This window comes from Leptodactylus fuscus, chromosome 6 (genome assembly GCF_031893055.1).
Source record: "Leptodactylus fuscus isolate aLepFus1 chromosome 6, aLepFus1.hap2, whole genome shotgun sequence".
NCBI lineage: Eukaryota > Metazoa > Chordata > Amphibia > Anura > Leptodactylidae > Leptodactylus > Leptodactylus fuscus.
Window position 1 is genome coordinate 52827765 of NC_134270.1, and position 21000 is coordinate 52848764.

The 21000-nt window shown below is 40.9% G+C and overlaps 1 protein-coding gene across 1 annotated transcript in view; it reads left to right on the forward strand.

Annotated features, from left to right (window-relative positions):
* The window catches only part of DNAJC11 (DnaJ heat shock protein family (Hsp40) member C11), a 107679-nt gene that overhangs the window by 37205 nt on the left and 49474 nt on the right, over positions 1-21000 (forward strand). Inside the window, exons 3-4 of the mRNA XM_075279939.1 lie at positions 206-279; positions 11870-11971. Coding sequence (XP_075136040.1) covers positions 206-279; positions 11870-11971 — 176 coding nt within the window. The remainder of the gene's footprint in view (positions 1-205; positions 280-11869; positions 11972-21000) is intronic.

Here is a 21000-nt window from a genome sequence, read left to right on the forward strand (position 1 = left end):
GGTAATTGAAGCACCACCCCTGTTACTTGAATAGGAGTGGTGTTGCACATGCTGCCCATCCTCTAGTAGCTTCTGGCACCCAGAGGCTGCTGCAAAAGCTGATCTGTGCAGGGTCCATGTGCTGGATTTTCTGGTATGATGTTTTCTATTCTGAGGGTATTGTATTTACTTATCATTAACCCTATACATGTTTTCCTTTTTGCAGTGCTTAGTGATCCGCAATCAAGAGCGATCTATGATGTGTATGGGAAGAAGGGACTGGAGATGGAAGGATGGGAGGTAAGATTTATTCCACTGTGTTTGCCCTGCAATTTTCTCGTGATTAGATGTCACAGACACATTTTATTTCATAGCTCCATGTGTTTGTATGGACGCTTCTGTGCTTTCTGTGTGCCACAAACAAAAGTTCTCCTCTATCCACAGGGTAAGAGCAAAGTGTTATGATCACTGAGACTTCCCCAGAGCACAAAAGCCCCCCATTTTAATTTGAGTGGTTAACCGCTCATGTGCTCCGCTATTCTATATCATTCCATAGTACGGCCAGAGATAGAATAGTACTGTACTCCTCTTCTCTTCAGCAGTCTCATGAAAGTGAATGGAGCGACCTTGCACTTGAGCAACTACCACTCAAACACTTGAATTTGGAGACTCAGGACCCCTCTATTCATGTGATAAGTGGGTCTCCCAGTGATCAGATCCTTAATCTGTATCTAGTGAGTAGTGGTCGTGTATTGTTACAGCACTCATCCGCACCTTCTGACTATCAGCAAGTCACTGCCCATGTGGAATTGTGTCACCATTACACTTACTAGATATAAAACATCCAGCCAGTCTCCTTATTGTCAATAGTCCTACATTAGGGTGTGTATTCTCAGGTTACTCATTCTTCAGAATATGCTACAAACATGTAATGGATACAGTTTACTCCTTTTTGACTCTCACTTATCTAGAGAAAAAGGATCTCATCAACCTTGGTTGCTGGTTCTTGGTGGCAGAGCTCCCCATAGACTAGTGAACGTCTATAAAAGTTACCAAAATGCCCGCTCATCTTCTACTTTAAGTTCCATAGACTTCGATGGAGACAGACACGCTCAAAAGACAAAACGTGCAATACTGAAAATATCCTCAACCTTAAACAGTCCTTGACTTTGGTCTACCTGCTACCCATCTGCAACCTATGAATAGATTGGGATTAACTGGTTGCCAATTTCTGCTTCAGCGTTCATTTTTTTGGGGGGTTGAAGCACTAATAACTTACTAGGCCTAGCTGTGTATACAGCGATAACAGAATATGATGCTATCATAAGTGAACTCTAATATGTTTTATATGCGTAGAGATTGGAGAATCAAGTCCACTGTTGAGCCCAAGGAACTTCAAATGGACAATGGTAATTAAAATCTTAAAGGGGTTTACTGTGACGGATGAATAGATTGGTGGAATCTGACATCTGATTGAAGAGACTGCAGTGATGGGACGAGCGCTGTGACCTCTTCACTGCTTACCCAGCACAGCTTAGTACATGGTATATCATGCTAATGATAGGTCACCAGTATTTAGTCTGGGACAACCCCATTAGCTTTTACAGAAAAGCTTTGCACAGACATAGCCGGCCTCCTGGTTATCTTAATATACAATAGCAAGATGTGAATTCTCTGCAAATATATACTAAGTGGATTACAGCCACTTCGTACATAATAGAAACTGCTTGGTCACCGATAGCTATACTTTACAGATTGCTCTAATTACTACATTGTCAAGAAGAATCGAGCTATTTGGTCAAATGCTTTTCTAAAACCCTTCCGATACAGTTTTTGTTGCCTCCCCAAGGACTCCTGTTCATAGAGCACCCAACAGGTAGCGCCGCCGTCATTATAAAACTGTTGTGTAATGCCGGCTCTTAATAATGTGTATTAGGCTCTGTAATCACCGTTCCGGCGAGTCGTCGAGTACAAAGAGTCCTGCCTGGAGACTCATTATTCTCTTATAAAGCACCATCTTGTTAGGATTGTTTTAATGATATGAAGTTTTCATTCTCGCTTTCAAAGGGGAAAGTTAGAGTTCTGTAGGGGTTACAAAGTTAGTTAGGATATAAATACATGGCGAAGTTTCTGCACATAAACGGCTGATCAAAGAACATTACAAGGTAGCAGAGGGAAGACAGACAAAAGATATTGTATTAAAAGGTACGTATAACACATATGAAACTGCTTTACAGCTGGCACCTGTATTAGGGTATTGCACTGCTAGTAATTTCCCTGAATGCTGGAACAATGTTTTTTTTCAAGGTAGGCTGCAGTTCTGCTATGTTTGACTAAAACATCATTACTATATTGGCTTGTAAACATCGCCATGAGCAACTTAACATACTACATAAGGGTCTTCCATCCGTTACAGACGTAGTAACGATAATGGATTGAGAATTTCCTTACTATATACAAAATTTTATGCAGATTTTTTGTGCATTGCTTTAGGCCCAATTCACATCTGCATCCAGGTTTCCGTTCGGGGAGTCCACTTGGGGCCCTCCCGAACAGAAACCTATCTGCATAAAAAAGCGGTTACCTAAGGCATCCCGCGGACACCATAGATTATAATGGAGTCCGTGTGGTTTCCGCACCAAAAATGCAGAGAAAAAAGTGCTGCTTGTGGGACTTTACTCTCTGCATATCTTATGCGGATAGGGGGAACGTAGTGACCTGAACGCAGATGTGAATCGGACCTTAGTGACCAGAGCTGCTTGTACTGATGCAGAGCTTTAGAGCTCCTATATAGATTTTCACAGATAATTTGACCGACGGCTATTTCCAAAAAGGGCAGCTTATGCCAAGTTCACACTTGCATCAGGCTTTAGACTGTTCTGGTCCATCTGAGGGCCAGACCAACGGACAATCAGACCACTACAATTGTGGTTACATAAGAGATCAACTAACCCCATTGACTATAATAGGGTCCATCATTTTAAAACTGAAAGCGGTGGAGGACAAAGTTGTCAGTGCGACAGGTGCAAATATGAACGTAGCCATACTGCAATGTAATATAATACAGTGCTCGATTGACTCTGCAGCTTCCTCTGGTGGTCACTGCTGAAAGAATCTTTATAGTTTTATTCCTTGACTATGCAGGTATTTTAGAGCTTTGTATTAAATTTAAAAAAGCAAGTTTAGATAATACCTTTAAAAGGAGACAAGTCAAGTGAATTATCAAGCAATTTCCCGTACTCGAGAGGGCACACGGAAACCTTTGCGGACATACCTTTGTAGCTTTAGGGTATGTTTACATTGAGTTTTTTTGCAAGCTGAAAAAATCTGCTTCAGGCTAAGGCCCCATGTTGCAAACGCAGCTTTTTTTTGTTGCAGATTTTGTTGCGTTTTTTTGAGCCAAAGCCAAGAATGGCTTCAAAAGGGATGGGAAATATATAGGAAGTTCTTACGCGTCTCCCTTTTGCTCAATCCACTCCTGGCTTTTGGCTCAGAAAAGCGCAACAAAATCTGCAACAAAAAAAGCTGCATTTCCGCAACATGGGGCTTTAGCCTCAGGAATTAGGAAACTCTTTTGACGCATTTTTTTTTTTTACATGATATGTTTTTTTGTTGTGGTTTGTCAGGTTTTTTTTTCTCCAGCACCTGGAAACTTCTCTTAAAAAAAAAAAATACGCTGGCAGTTTTTGCAAAGACCGCGTCACATTTTTTACACTTCCCATTAACTTGGGGTTTTCCAGGTGGAATCCACTTGAAGATAGGTCATAGGTCATGTTGCTTTTTTTTCGCTAGCTGAAAAAAAAAAAAACGCTAGAGGAAAAAAAAAAACTAGTGACTAGCATTGTAATGAATGGGAGGCGTTTTTTCAGGTGGATTTTGAGGTGGATTCTGCATAAAAATTTGCCTGCAAAAAACTCTGTGTGAACAAACCCTTAAAGGGGTTTTCCAGTTGTTGTGCAGAGGGGGCAAAAGATACAAAAGAGCTTAAACTTCTCTTCAGTAATCCACTGCTTTTACAAAGTTTTCCATTTCTTTCAGTATCAGGATGATACAGGGAGTGAAGCACAGCGGTGACCTGGGCATCCATTTGCAGCCCCATGCCACACATTTTTACACAACGGTAAAACCCCTTTAATCCGCTATGCAGATTAGCTGGTAAGTGCCATAAAGGTGGTCGTACTCCTGGCAAGCATTCAAGGTCTTACTTGTAAACCCTACCCAATGCCTACCCTGTAAAATATCTTGCGGGCACTATTTATTCTCAGCTGAGTGGTAAACTCCCTGTAATGGGGAAAAAGCTCTTCTGGGTGTACTGATGTTGGTTGCAGTAACTACACAGTACGTCTGTGAGGCCATAGCCAACAGCAGGGGGCACACTTACACATACACAAGCTGAGAAGAAGTGCCTCCATAGTCTTCAATGGTGATACCAGCAAGACTGGAAAAGACTGTCACTACTATCAGGGCAGAGGTTTATGAGAGACACCTAGCGTCAGGATTAGGAACGCTCTCGGGGCACTGGCCACCTAATTTCCATACTGGATTAAAGTTAAATTTCTCACCAGAAAGATAAGGACATCCGCAAAGGTACTGTATGTGCCCATAGATCTCCAAGGTCGCCTTTACAGACGCGCGATACAGGGCTTGTCCATTGTTCTGGTAATAAAATTTTAACTTCCTATCATATGTTGCTTTTTCCGTTGCTCACCTTTGAGATTCCCACTTGCTGTCAGTGAATAGTCGAATAGAGGCCCAACATTATTGCACAAGCAACACCCCAAAAAATAAAATGGATCGTACGGATCCAGTTCTGCTCTCTTGCCCAGTTTAGCAACGTTTGTCAGCAGTAAGGTTTCTTATGGATGGAAAGCTGTGATATGTCCTAATAATATATCAGGAGTTTTCTATAACTAAACATATCTTTTAAGCTTCTTATAGGAACCTCGGCTGTTATGTAATGACTTCTGCTTGGGATATACATTTCCCCTGTAGCAGCCATTACATGTATAATGTGGGCAGTCTGTAGGCCAGCGTGAATTCATGGTTAGGGTAAGTTCACACAGGGTTTTTGGTCAGGATTTTGAGGCCATATCTTCCTCAAAATCCTGACCAAAAAGACGGTTCCCATTGAAATCATTGGGATCCAGTCAGTTCTTTTTTTCTGGGAGCCATTTGTTCCAGCTCCCGGAAAAAAGAAGCGACATGCTCATTCTTTCAGGTGGAGTTGCCTCGCGACATCCGCTTGAAGACACTCCCTCCCAACTAGGCTCATTCATTTGGGCCTAATCCAGAGCAGAGTGCATCGGCATCCAGTCGCAGCTACCCGTATTTTGGTCTGGAACCTGAGACTCCAGACCAAAAAACCCCATGTGAACTTACCCTTACAGAGTGACTCTTCATTCTCCCTTATGTGGGGTAGTGCCCTGTATGGGAAACCCTTCACTGTGTTGTCCCTATGCCCCAGAAGTGCATATAGACAAAGACTGTTTTCATGAGACAACCCCTTTAACATTTCCTCATAGCTTTATGCTCTAGTTTGGGGAAGAGAAATATATTAGAAAAGGCGAAGGGTCACGTCAGGTTTTATAGAAGGCCTCCAGTTGTATTCGGCACAGATGCATTGCACATTCTTCAGCTATCCATATTTTATGCATTGTCTGTATTATCAGCCTGTGCAAATATAGATTACGCGGCAGCAGCGGCCAGGGAAATCCAGAAGTGCAGGCAAAACGCAGAACAAGTGTTTACTTCATCTTAAGAGTCTATTTTTCTCGGCAGAAACACTTCAATATGTCTCTGTAAGTTTTGATGAGAATTACGGCTGCCAGACATTTTCACCTTGCGGTGAGCCCTTCAAGACGTCTCCTAAATTTGTAAATCATGTTACAATTTGATGACTTGAAATGAAAAGTACCAGCATCTTTTTTCCTTTTTTTTTCTTTCTTCCTCTCCAGTATGTCACCAAAACTGTCAGGGATAACGTAATTTAGAGTTATTAATTCTCCCTTGTAAAGGTTAAACTCTTGCGATGCTGTACAACAAATCTTGGCCTGACTGTTATCTCGCAGCCCTTGCCCACGTTCTGGCGGGAGAGATCACTGTGACCTTAGGAAGGACCTGGCACCAATTCTGACATGTCTGGTTTAGTAAATACTTGTTCCCCATAACATTTTGGAGTATCTGTCATAACTTTCCATTGTGCTGTTGCTGCATTATGTTTATGAATAAATTGACAGGTGGGCGTTACCATTTTCCTTGGTAATGTTTGTGTCCCTGCCCTGATTTGTAGAGGATGTGTGGCTAAACTTGTATATGTCATTACAGCATAGCATAGAAAGGCAAACGATCTGCAGGAGCTGTAAACTAGTTCTAAGAAGAGGCTACATCATTTATAAGGAAAAACAGCATCATCTACAAGGAGAAGCAGGATGGCAGTATGTACCTACATCAGGGTGGGAATACAATCTGTGTTACAGAGAAGTAGTACTATCTGTGCCTACGTAGTTTACAGGAGGACCATAATATCTGGCTACATCAGGTACATGAAAGCAGTACTATCTATGCTTACACCATCGAGAGGAAGACAGTAGTATCTGTGCCTACATCATTTACATGGAAGCAGTACCATCTATTCCTACACAATCTAGAGGAAGACAGTAGTATCTGTGCCTACATCATATACAGGGAAGCAGTACTATCTATTCCTACACAATCTAGAAGAAGACAGTAGTATCTGTACCTATATCAGTTACATGGAAGCATTACTATCTATTCCTACACAATCTAGAGGAAGACAGTAGTATCTGTGCCTACATCATTTACATGGAAGCAGTACTATCTATTCCTACACAATGTAGACGAAGGCAGTAGTATCTGTACCTATATCAGTTACATGGAAGCAGTACTATCTATTTCTAGACAATCTAGAGGAAGACAGTAGTATCTGTGCCTACATCATTTACATGGAAGCAGTACTATCTATTCCTACACAATCTAGACGAAGACAGTAGTTTCTGTGCCTACATCATATACAGGGAAGCAGTACTATCTATTCCTACACAATCTAGAAGAAGACAGTAGTATCTGTGCCTATATCATTTACATGGAAGCAGTACCATCTATTCCTACACAATCTAGAGGAAGACAGTAGTATCTGTGCCTACATCATTTACGTGGAAGCAGTACTATCTATTCCTACACAATCTAGACGAAGACAGTAGTATCTGTACCTATATCCGTTACATGGAAGAGTTACTATCTATTCCTACGCAATCTAGAGGAAGACAGTAGTATCTGTGCATACATCATATAAAGGGAAGCCGGAATGTTTGTGTCTACGTCATGTACAGAGAGGCGAGAGTGCCTATGCCATCATATCTGAAGATGGTTAAAGCGTATTATTATAAAACAACTTTTCATAAATGAATAATACAGGTAAATATAAGAAACCTTGTTTCTTATTAAAGAAATATGTTTCCAACAAGTATTAGGCTGCTTTCCTTCTCTATGCTCAAAATCTTAGCAATAATAATACCTGTAGCTATATCAAACCTCACCCAAGAAGTCTATGGAGGAGGAGGATGGGGTGGCTTACAGATTGGTAATAGATTTATTGCCATAATTTGTACAATGTTACAGCTTTATATTGCAAGATATAATAGTGTCAAAAGAGCTGTTTTACTCCAGCAGCCTCATTCCCTCCTCCCCTTTACATAGACTTCTATGTAAGAAGACACTTTGTGACAAAGGAAGCATATTTCTATAATAAGATATATTACATAGTTTCCTATATTCACCTGTATTATTCAATGATGAAAAATTGTTTTATAATTAGCCATGAAGCTGTAAGACCATGAGGGATTTGTGAACATGGATGTAAAATCAGCGTGGAAAAAAAAATTAGGTTTTTATTGTTGTTCTTTACATTGTTCATGCCATCTAAGGCTTTATTCAGACGTCTGTGTTTGAAATAGGTCAAGAAAAATTGATGAAATTTCCATTTTTAGTGGATATTTGCATCTTTAGTCACAGATCTCACAGAAACTAGAGTTTATTCATGGATCTTTGAAAAGTGGCTAAAATAGGACAGGTTTCATTTTTTGGATGGACCTTTCACATGGACTGTCACAAGGACAGGCATTTGGATAGTTCCACAGACTTCTTTGTTTTTAATGTTTGTGTGAATAGAGCCTAAAGGAGAAGAAGGCACCTTGTGAGGACACAAACCTCCCGTCTGGTAAAATGCTGATGTACCAGTGCTACGTCCTGTGGTCAGACATTTTCAATAAACCCGGATGGGAGGATTTGACTGTATATTTAATATAGAGAGATTTTTATTATTATTCCTGAGCTGAAAATAATGGTAATACAAAGCCCAGTCTATTAAACCCTTACATTTCATTAGACGTTACTACGTCTGCTCTTATTCTAAGCCTCTTAATTGACTGCAATAACAACCACAATGAAGACCTTTTATATACTGTAATTAGAAGAGTGCTGTCTAGATGCCGCTCTGTCCTGGCACTGAGGAGCTCTACAGTCCCCATCACCCCTTGAGAGCTGCCCCACTGCCACAGTAAAAACTGCATTCTAACAGGCTAGGAAGGGGGGGTCCTAAACAACAGTATTGGATGGTTTCATCCATATTTAAGGGCTTGTCTCAGGAAGATGCATGTGGATGTCATGGCCTCCATTTGAGATATTCCTCTGTTAGCCATTCTAGAGAGATGATCAAAAATTAGCTGGTTTTCCTGCAGATTTAAGAGGAGGACTTTTCATCACTTCCGACAAGTTCAGACATCTTTTGGTGCTACTCTACTGAATATGACACAGTTGGAATTTTTTCTCTAGTTCCCACCGTTCCCAAGCAATAAGTGCTGTTAGTTTTGGTGCCTCACATGCTGTTTAGGCTCTGCACTATGAAGAGGGTGGTGTCAGACAGGAGCAGACAAGGGGTGTGATTCTGAGCTCTGACACTAGCTGCCTCTGATTAGAGCTCTCAATCACATCCCCTTGCCTGCCCTTGCGTGATACTGCCCACCTGACAGTACAAGCAAAACACATAATTGCACGTATTGCTCAGGAAGGGTGGGGGGCTACAGAAAAAAATCAAATTGTGCTGGAAACCTTGGAGTAGCACTTAACAAAATCTAAGAGGTAGAGATTGTGAAAGATCTTATTTAACCCTTCAGCTAAAGCTGTTTTCAACATTTGTAGTCCAAACTAGTGTACAATCCGCAGCAATAAATAATATGCTGTAATTTCTAAACCTGCTCTGCGGAACATTTCGTGATGGGTTATATGTTACATTGTATGTACATAGGATTTTCTTAAATCCCATCCACTTCACTGCTACTGTAAAAACTCACAACATGTGCTGTCAACCTTTATAGGGATTTTCCAGGATAAAAATATTGGTGACTTATTATAAATATAGGTCAGTAATATCAGATCTCTTGGAGTTTAATACCGGTTACCCATATTGAATAGCTGTTAGCAGCTAACACAGGAAGTAGGCAGGTCTGTTCTTTGTGCAGTGGCGGACCTGAGTCACTGCAGCTTAGATTCCATTCAAAATAAATGACAGCTGATCTGCAGTACCTTGTCTGGCCACTACACTGAGAACAGAGCTGTCTACTTCCTGCTCCATTTTCTGAATATCAACTGCTGAGAACAGATTATTGGTTCAGTGTATCAGGATGTCAGACCACCACTAATATGGATAGATCACCTTATTTTTAGCATGAAAACCTTCTCCGTGTAAAAGCTGCAGTACCGGAAACAGCCTGTGGACAAGGGGGCACTGCTTCTGAATAAAAACCACCTAGCCTTGTTATATTATTTCAAGATGTTAATATACTTAAATAAAGCTCATAATAGATGCTATAATATGACTTTTAAAGGGAAATAAACCCATTTTACAGGGTGTCATTTGCCTTTTAAACAAACACAACAGCTGTAATGAATGGTAATAAATGCGCGCATCCGTCATATCTGTTTTCCTCTTCTATATGTAATAAATTGTGTCCCAGCATTAGTAAACCTGGAGTCTATAAAATTGATTTAAGCTAACTGAATAAGTTAGCGGATTATCTATAATTTGACTCTGAACCAGGCCTTTATTTTATTGGTCTTGGAGAGATAACATTGGAAATGAAATACCAGCCGAGTGATAAATCTGAGCGCCGCTGATTTTCAGAAATTGTCCTTCTAAAAATAGGATTCTCTTTCTGTCGCTCGGATTTGGCAGGAAAAGATGAGGGAAATGGGCCAAGTACGAACCGTTTGCTATATCTGTTAGATATAATCTGCTTAATGTACAGTTTGAGATTTGTAGTGTCTATTGCAGGCATTTTTCTATCACACTCATTAGTGTCTCCTAAAGATAAGGATATTTAGACAAAAGGCTCTGGGCTCAGGATTTTTTTTTTTTTTGCATTAATTACCTGCACTATTGTCTTTTATTATTTCGTCCTTTGCAAAAAGTTTCAGGTGGACCGTGGGATGGAGAGGTCATCGCTTCTCCAAGTAGCTGCTTCTTTGAAAGATTGGCTGCTCATTTTCAGATGTGCCCTGAGAGCCATCTTTACATAGTCGAGTCTATGGGGCATAAATAATTAGTCTGTACGTTTAGCTTGCGCTTGCTGGAAGGACAGAGCTCGATAACCTGTTTTATAGGGAGCGATTTTAGAATTTTTTTTATCTATTTATTTTTTTGAATTTTTTAGATTTGTTAAATAGTTTGACTTACAAAAAAAAAAGTATAAGATGAAAAAGATTGAAAACAAGTTAATGCAAAACATTAAATAGGGGGGGAAGGCTAGTGTTAAAAAAAAAAAATTAAAATGACTTAAAAAAATTAAAATAAATAATGTGGAGAGAAATATTTTTAGAAATGAGTGAGAGCTTCCTAGTTTGTCACGTTTAGGAGATGCTAGGTGTGACTTCAAATTGAACTTTGTGAATGGTAAGGGTCTTAAAGTCCATATCACTTCTGTTACACTGAAGTAAGCCCTGGTTCACATCTGCGTTCGGTATTCCTTTTGGGGACACCCCGAAACGATTACCGAACACACTAAAAAGCGGTTAGCAGAGAAATCACACGGACGCAATAGACTATAATGGGGTCTGTGCGTTTTCCGGGGGTGTCTGCACAAATCATGCGGAGAGAAAAGTGCTGCTTGTGTTATAGTCTATGAGGTCCGTGTGGTTTCTTAGCTATCTGCTTTTTAATGTGTTTGATATTTTGTTCAGGGGGTCGCCTAGTGGATACCCCATACAGAATACCGAACGCAGATGTAAATCAGGCCTAATAAAACTATATTCACATTGCCATCGGGTGTCCGCAGATTGGTCAGACATCACTGACAGAAAAGTGCCAATTGGGAGCCTTGGGCTCTGTTAGTGTCTGCTTTTTTTTTTCATGGCCCATTCATGTCTGATGGTCTATCACGTGACCAGAAGAGACTTCCTGGCACAGATGTGAGCCTAGTGTTTTTATTCTGGTTATTCAACGTTTAGATAGATAGATATATTATATAATTTTTAAAGTATTTTTTTTGTTGTTTTTAAAGTCCCCTGAGGTTTTATAAAACCTCTGATATGTTAATAGAGCCCTAATGTATTAATATATTATGATATGTATTTAATCTCTGGGGGCCCTGTGTGCTGGGGCCCAGAAACTTGATTTATTCTTCATACATCTTTGTAGCATTGTGTTTTGCTGAATGTGTAGAATAGCTGGCTATGACTTCAGGGGTAGTAAATGACCATAATTTATGTCTGTTAGATCCTGGAGCAAGAGGTCATCAGAAGAATACCACATTGTACTTCATACCTCACATTCTATGTATTATGCTTATATATGTTACGGTTTTTCTCTCCTATAAAGGTAGTGGAGAGGAAGCGGACGGCAGCTGAGATCCAAGAGGAGTTTGAGAGGTTACAGAGAGAACGAGAAGAGAGGCGACTTCAACAAAGGACAAACCCCAAGGTAAATTTTGCATAGGTTTGTTTTTGTGGGCAAAATGTTATTTAAAAAAAAATACCCCTCTCTTTCATAGTCCTAAAAACGAAATGGCCATAGACTTTTGAGTGATTGAGTCATATCTCCCGTTACTCTCTTACCTATGGATATGATGCAGTTTGAAGCAAACTTCTTAAACCTGTGGCTCTCCACCTGTCAAAGATATACTTCCATTTTCATAGCTTTGCCATCTATCACACAGACTCTATTTTCACATCAAATAAAGGATTTTTAAAAAAATAAAAAAATCTGTCACCCTCCAACCTCATTCAAAATCCCATTGAAATTCTCCCCATGGAAGTGTCAGGATCAGAGACAGAGTGGTATACAGCCTCTCCCCTCACTGGCGGAGCTTTAATAAATAACACTGTGCGTTTTCACATGCCACATTTTTACTATTACTGTCTCTTTAATTTATTTCAACCGGTATCACATTTTACGACAGCGCTCATGGCTTCTCCAGCTAAATATTCTTTATTGTTTAGTCGTAGCTGTCACCGCACTGTTTTCATATGGAAAATATGTTGCAATAACCAATATCGAGAACCCGACAAAGTCGCAGCAGCGCGTCTTCCCCAGCTACGCCATCTGTCTACCTTGGTTCAGAGACTCACCACGAAGGTTGTGCACTACCTGTTTTATTACAGTGTCACAAATCAAAGGATTGTAGGTTATAACTCAGCAACTGTCTGATTTGCAGCTAATTATACCCCGTGTGGAGCGCGACGCCGGCAGCGCGCCGAAGATCCTAATTAAGACCTTCTTCTCTCTCTTCCACAGTGACGTCTCATTGTAAATAGTCATTAATTATCTTTTTTTGCTTTTTGTACCTTTTTTGCTGTTCTGTCAGAATCCAAAATACGATAACTTTTCATTGCCTGCTCACAGCCATCTCTAGTGTTGTACTGTATCAGGAGCCCTTCATCCTCAGCCTGGTAATATATTACACCCCCGCTGCTCTCTTATAGCCATGAACGTTTTTTTTTTTTCTTTTTTTTAAGTCAATCACAGCTTTTTAATTTCATTAACAATAAAAGCTGATACTCGAGTCATAAACCTGTAAATTGAAATCTATAGTCATCCGTGTCGCGCAAACGATACATTCCATTTCTTTATGAGAAACTAGGGAAAATGTACGCCGAGACGGATGGGCGACGCCTCAGAACAGCACAATCTGTCTGCATTTAACCCTTTGCCACTCTTCAGGCGCTGCAGAACTTTTTGTACTTTGGTACAACCAGCAAATAGCACCTGTGCATTGTGTAAGTCACCTGGGAATCCTACAGAAAACACTTACTTACTGGTTCATGCCATTGTATTCATTGATCCCAGACTATATTAGCCCAAAGCTGCCATTTCCACCACCCGCTTTTACTGTTTACCTTTTGATGGGCCCAAAGTTGTCTTTTCCCCCCACTACTCTTAATAGTCATAACCTTCTTCCCAATGTCCCCTTGCTTTCAATTATTGCAGACAGGTAAAGCCTTAGGTGGATTGACACAGCTTTTAGGAAAGAGGAAAAGTGTTAAAGGGATTGGAAAAACTTGACTGCGGAAACATTGTCCCACCTGTCCACAGGTTTCATGTTGTATTGCAGCTCAGCCCCATTAAAGGGAATTTGGTACAACAACAATGCTAGATACAACCCATGGACAGATAACTATTCTTGCCTCAAAGTTTACTGGAAAGTTAACATCACCCCCTTAATTGGTCAGTAGTATACATTACGATTTGTTGAAACCCATTCAAAAACGGCCAACTTGGAGACCAATGGACCCTCGTGAAACAAGACCATAAAACCTAGTACAAGCAGAGCTTGATTTTTTTAAACCTATTTCACACGATAGGGAATAAGTGACTGGTGAGGGTCCGACCTATGGGAATCCCACTGATCACGAGGATGGGTGGTGGTCAATACATTCACAACTTTAGTCTTATTCAGGTCAGTGGCATTGAGCTTGTAAGACCTGGGTATTATCTTGGTCACTACACAGTCTATGGAACTGTGCTACTTCTGGTACAGTGTCACTTGCCACAAACAGCTAACCTCACTGACCTGCTATTAACATAGTAAGATGAGGCTGGATAAAGACACAAGTTCATCAAGTCAACCTATTAAAGGGGTTTTTCCATCTCACGGTTTCATCGTCTTCTCACTTCCTGTATTCCCCCCCCCCTCCCCAGCTTGCTAAATAGGACACTATGAAGTATCACAATACTTATGCAGATCAGATAATATGCAAATGCTTATAGAAAATGGACTCTGTGTTATCTGTGTGCTTACATAGAGAGATAACGGACTGTGATTTATCAGCCAACTGCAATTAGCTGAACTGATTGTCCTGCCGGCAGAGCAGCGAGTGACGTCACCTGTCTTATCTCACAGGTCCGTGGCTATCAAAACGCTGTGTAAATAATTGGATTAATAACTTCACATAGCAGGCAAGCAAAGCACGATTTCTAAAGAAATATACCTTATTTTTCGGACTATAAGACGCATTTTTTTATCCCAAATATGGGAGGAAAATGGGGATGCGTCCTATAGTCCGAATGCAGCAGGTAAATCACTGTGTGCTGCGCTGCTGTGAGGACGACGAGGCAAAGTTCACGAGTAGATAGATACTACTGTACATTGACTTGTCTTGACATAAGCTACCAGTATAGATAAGACCTTTGAGATGAGAATACCCCATTAAGTTTATCCAAAGCCAAAAACCCCATGTGACTGACACAAATGGTCCCTTGAAAGGAAAAAAAAAAACTTTCACAATTTCAATAGTGGCAATTGGGCTGAGTCCTTTGATCTACATCCTATCACAAGCATTACTAGCTCCCATAACCTATGATATTCTTACTTTCAGGAAAGGCGTCTAGGCCCCTCTTCATTATTATACTCCTGTAATATAAGGGGAAAAAACTTACAAAGCAATTCACTTATATTCATAGTCTGAAACGTTGCGCTCTTTATAAGCATATGTATCTTTAGTACAAAGCAGGATCCCATTGTGTGTCATCTTCTCCCTCCAGACAAAAGGTGGTACGTTTGATCTCTCCAGAACTGCCCTATTCTATTATCTATCTGCTTGTAGCAAGAGTCATTCCAGTAACAGGTGTAAGTTTAGGGATTGCTATTTAAGCAAATGTTGATTCTTTAACAGACACTTGTAATTTGGTAGATATTTCCAAAAACAGACCTGTCCAGAAAGCTGACAGGTGCTCTTTAAGGCGGCAGCGTGCGTCCTGGTGAGGACATGTGCCAGCTTCGCAGCAGATTTGTCATGGATTATCACTCTGGCTTGGCTCCGTCACCATGTCTGTCTCTAAAACTATTAAAAAGTGCTGGCTGTCTCTCTTCCTTAGCTGTCACATAGTCCAGATCGCAGCCGCCAGCCAGCCACTGAAAATCGCATCCCATTGCTTGCTTTTCGAAGGGCTTGAAAGTTGACTTGCCGTCTCTCCCTACTGCTTATTAAATCATCTCCTTGTCTTTGGACTATTGACGTTTTGCTCTACCTTCCTTCGAAATGTGCCCATCCATAAAGCCCTCCAGTGGAGATCTAAGCAAACAGTTGTGTTTACCGAGCATAAAAAAAACCCTCGCTGTTGCTTTAGTGGTTTGACATTTTGTCTGTGCCTCTTCATTCCCCCCCTTTCTTCCACTATACAGCCCCTCCCCCCCTCCCCACATTCCCTAAACTCTCTTTCTGCTGTTTGTGAGCTGTAAAAAAAAATAAAAGGCAGGATTGGAATACGGAGTCGATGTGTCCTGTGATAAAATTAGCCATCTGGGGTGTTTATAGCAATTGCTTATTGGGATTCAGTCACAATGTATCTCCGGGCAATGCTCGCATTGAATTAGGTAGGGCAGCTGTTATGATTTCATACTAGATTGGAAGTTAGTTGAAAATCTCCAACCTTTTATTGGTTTCAATAAAATGACTTGAGATAAATAAAACATTTCTAACCAGAAATGTTTAGCCATAAACAGATGCACGTTATGGAGCAATTTGCGAAAAAACGCTTTTTCTTTCTGTATATTTTCTTTTTTATACTTTTATTTTATTTTTTCCCTTTAATTAAATGGGGGCTCCAACATTTCTTTCCAAGCAAAGGGGAAGTCTTCAAGGGTGTGTTCACCATACAATCGAATTAGTAACTTGACTTGACAAGGACGGGATTTAAATTTTGAATTTATGTTCTAAACACAAAAGTAGAATAAAAAAAAAATCCCAGCTCTTGTTTTCTTCATCTATTCTTTTCCCATATAATAAAGAAATCCATGTTCTGGGAGATTAGTCATGTCCTCCTCTGCACTGTCCTCTGTCAGACAACTGGCTGGAGCAGGAGCCTCCCTGCTGTGCTTTGTCTGCGGTAGGACAAAATATGTTTTGCCTCTTCGATTGCCAGCTCAGTCCCATTCAAGTAACTGGACTGAGCTGCAATATCATGCACTGCCACTATAAAATTTATGATGCTTTGTTTGGGTTTTCTGCGATGAGGCCGCAGCACCTACCTGAACCTGGGGTCTCAATAAGCAGCTGATTAGTGGGGGTGATGAAAGATGCCCCACTTGTTTATATATCATTATTGAATATATTGTTTAGGTCTGTATCATTCGTGAATTGTAGTGCTTATGTTTATATCATCGGGTGTTTTATTGTTTGTGTATGTACATTTATACATTTATAATGTCTGATATAAGCCAGGATTGGGGCTATTATTTTCCTTCAATCACAAGACCAAATTTACTTATTACCTTGGACAAGACAGGATTTTTGCTTTACAACTCCTTGCCCCTATCAGAAATTTCCAAGATGAGGAAAGGAGGAGGAGGGTGGCACCTTGGCATGGGGTGTGTTTGCACAGTCAGGAGCTCACTATTCCAAAAGACTGTGAATTCTGTGGAACTTTGTCACACTTTGGAGTTGACAAAGTTAAAGGACCTCTTCAGGGAAACTGTAATGGGGATGTGGCTCAGAGTAGGGCATCTTTACAACCAGTGCATGGCACAGACAGTGTTTTATAGAGTTGACCACTGCAGGTGAAATATGGCGATACAGCCAGTCTGTTCTGTTGTCAAACAATACAGAAGAGATCTAATGTTCACACTCAGAAGTTGACCCACTTGTCCCTGCTTTCAGTGGGAGCATTTAACAAGTGGTTACAGTTGTTGACAGCCCCCTTAAGATAGGGGGCGTTCACACTACCGTCGGTGTCAGACATGTAGTGTCCGCTCAAAATCTGTCACGGACACTAGGAGCGGACACGAGCTGTGTCCGTGACACCTGACATTCACTTGAATGGGCATCGGGTGCGTTCTTTTGCACTCCGTGCCCGTCCTTCCCTGTCCGCAAGAGAAGATGTCCGACTTCTCAAGCGGACAGACAGGGTCCTTCTGTGGATATTTCACTGGCTAATCTGACTTCTTTTTTTTCCAGTGGGGGGGGGGGATAGAAAAGGAAATGAAGGTCCCATATACATATTCAGTAGGCCTGGTAATCCATTTTAGGTGTATGGGATTGGCTGTGCCAAATCTTCCCAACAGATTCTGAGGAAGGAAGGATTTACACACGCCTGATATTTTGTTTTCCTAGGAGGTAAGCGACCCTTGAGGTTGTTGACTGGCTTATTCTTGTTCATACACAAATATATATATATATATATATATATATATATATATATATATATATATATATATAATAGCCCTGCTGACAGTTTAGCATTCTGTCTAGAGAGAGGAGAGAAAAGAAGTGTCTGGCAGAGGTTATGCTCCCAAGTACAAAATATTGGCCGGATAAAATCCAGCTTTCCTATTCTGTATCTCCCCCAGAATTTGCCATTGGGAAGTGTTAGGAGACCCCCTTAGATATTAAATAATCTTCTGGATAAGACAAAGTTCATGTAATGTATATGGTCAGCTTTACTCTGCTCCCCAGTGAGAACACAATTTTGCTAGGTCAAGACAGGCGCGCACATGTATGGAGGAGTTGGGAAGAATAGCTATCGGCTGAACAAGTGTTTGACCGTCAGTTAGTGAAAGTTTACAGCCAGCGTCGGGTCGGCAGATAGAATTGCTGGGGCTATCGTATTGTGCAGCTGCTCTTCATCTCTGTCCTAAATGTGAGTGATGAGACACATTTGGCTGGAGCTTGGGGTGATGTTCTGCATGACAAGATTTGATATCCGTACATAGTAGTAGTCCAATAATTGAGGGTTAGTGTAGGCTAGTGTGGCAACCAAGCAGTGGTCAAGATCTGTTAAGTTTAATAGAGGGGTCAGTGAATCACTGGTGTGGCAAACCAGAACATACTACCTCCTATGTAGTACAGTGGATTAATGAACGCAATGCCAAATAAACCCTATCCTTATACTATTTTGGCATTATGGATGATCTCTCCTATAGTCCTCTTTAGTCTTTAGATAACTTTGTTCCTGCCGCTTTCAGACATCTTTTAAAGAGAAAAAAATTGTTTTAGAAAAAGATCAGTGTTTTTAATAGGTTAATAAGTGCAACCAAATACCTTTAGCAGTGTTTTGAGTGATTTCTGGGTGTCTCTGTGAGCTCCTGGCATCTTCTGCATTTATTTACATGGATAGCTTCCTGTTCTGTTTTCCTGCAACTACCATGATGCCTTGCACTTCACTTTGAGCTGATTCACACTAACTCCCTCCCACTCCCGCACATCCACTTCCTTGTTTCCATATTATCCTGCCCACTACTAACCCTTCTCAACTAACTCAACCTCCCACCCATCACCCTTACCTGTGTTCCTGTTCTGTCATCTGGGCATAGGACATCACTTTCTTCTGTACGGCCAGCTTCTCCTCTTCTTGACGTCTGCCTGTGCAATACAGCTGTATTGCTGGCGCGTGCTGTAGCCGCCTCTTTGGCTCCACAGCATGGGCAGCTGGCAGACGTAAAGAAGAGGAGGAGCCAGTCCCTGTGATGTCCTGTGCATAGAATATTCGGACAGGAAGACCGGTAAGTATGATGGGGTCATAGTATAGGTGATGTTTCATTTCTGGAAACGGAACGTCATTGGAAAATCTGAAAATGTGTCTGTGGCGATAACATGACTAGGTAAATATCCATTTTTTGTAAACTTAAGAAATCTTGAAGGTAGACTGGGGAGGTTCTTTAGCTTAGAGTAGAAATATCATTTTATCCCACACGACCCCTTTTACCTTTGGCTGCATTGATCCTGGTGCCTTAGGACCTCTTTTTAGTCTTTAGGCATCCCAAATCCTGGTATTGTGAGACCTCTCTGACCATTGGCAATATTCATATAATAAATACTCATCCCAAGATATAAAATCTACTTGCAGCTACACAAGAGAAGCTGAGATGTGCGATCTTGAAGACTTCCACTATGTTGCACCTAGTCTTCGTGTGCAGATCAGATCAGGCTCCTCTTCATCTGCATTTCCTTTAATAATATGTTTTTTTGTTCTTACTCGTAATAGACACAACACAGTAGAATCTTTCTCTTCTGTTCTCAGAAGTAATTGTCCTGGTTTACTGATTCCAAGTATTTTATACACAAGTATTGAGTTGAAATCCCATTACTGGATGAACCGCTGGCGGAACTGATGACATCATTCAATGAAAATGTAATTGGTGACCTCTCCAGAAGGGAAATATATACCGAATGTTTTCTTCTATTGCTGTGTCGTGCCTAATTGTGTAAGACATATTGTAACAGGGAGGATTTTATGAAGTGTGTTAGGTTTGTGAGCAAGCCCCGGCGATGGCGGAGTTTGTTATGTTCCAGGATAGTTGGGAATAGTTGGCGCGTCGCTTGAGGGATTTTTTTTTTTTTTTTTTTTTTTATAATAATCTTTGCATCATTGCAGCTCTTCTGTATTCATAAAATTGCCTCTAAAATTCTCCTGATTGAAGGCATTTTATAAGCAGATTGTGAAGTCTGTCTTTAATACACATCCATACCATAAAGCAGTCAATAGCCCTGTGCCTCGCATGGAATTTTTTTTTTCCTTTTAGCGTCTTTTTTTTTTTATAGTTTACAGGTAAATTAATCAACATAAAAAGTTGAGTAACTTTCTAAATACATTAAATACCCTGTCTGTATTACAGTCTGTATTAGTGTGTGTTCACACTACTCTTTTCATTTCCATTATCCTGATTTGTCAGAGCATGGGAAAGCAGAAAGAAAAACTTCCATTATAGCAAATGCTTGTTGGCTTCAATATTTGTTTTAAAAAAATGGAAGCGTCCCTTCTACCTTTCCTTTTTCTTGCAGAAGGAGTAGAGGCAGCTGGAGAAGAACTAAAAGAAAAAAAAATCTTGAAATCAATAGACTTTAACGGATGTCATTTCCAGTTTTTCTGATCCTTTAATAGCTTACATTTTATGGAAAAGGCAATGGTAGTGAACATACCCTTCTATGCTAAAGCTGTACTCGCTATTCTGTTTATTACTGTATACAGACACCCCCGTATTTAGCTAAGCGCCTACCATGCAGCGGGCAGTCTGGTTTCCATACACCAGATAACTTGCGTCAGATGCCATAAAGTTATCAGAGCAAGTTGCGTACAGGCGCTAAAGAAGTGGGGAATATGGGAAGATTTCAGCTCTGAAGTCTGCAGTTATAGGCCCGGTTCACATCTGTGCCTGGGTCTCGGTTAGGGGAGTCCGCTTGGGGACCTCCCCCCCCCAAATGGAAACCTAGTCCACATAAAAAAAGCGGTTACCTTAGGAAACCCACAGACCCCATAGACAGTGTCATAACTAGGAATGGCTGGGCCCTGTGGTGAAAAGACCCCCCTGAGTATAATGATAATGTCTGTGGGGTTCGTGGGCTCATGGCCTCACTTTCCGGGTTCCTTCTCCTGATCACAGCCGGGAAGCGCCGGCAGCCATGAGCAGGAGCCAGGATCGGTAAGCAAATAGGGCTCAATACCTGCTAAAAAAATTAAAAACCTGTAGCGGCTGCTGCCCGACCCCCTAATGTCCCAGGCCTTGTGACAGCCGCTAC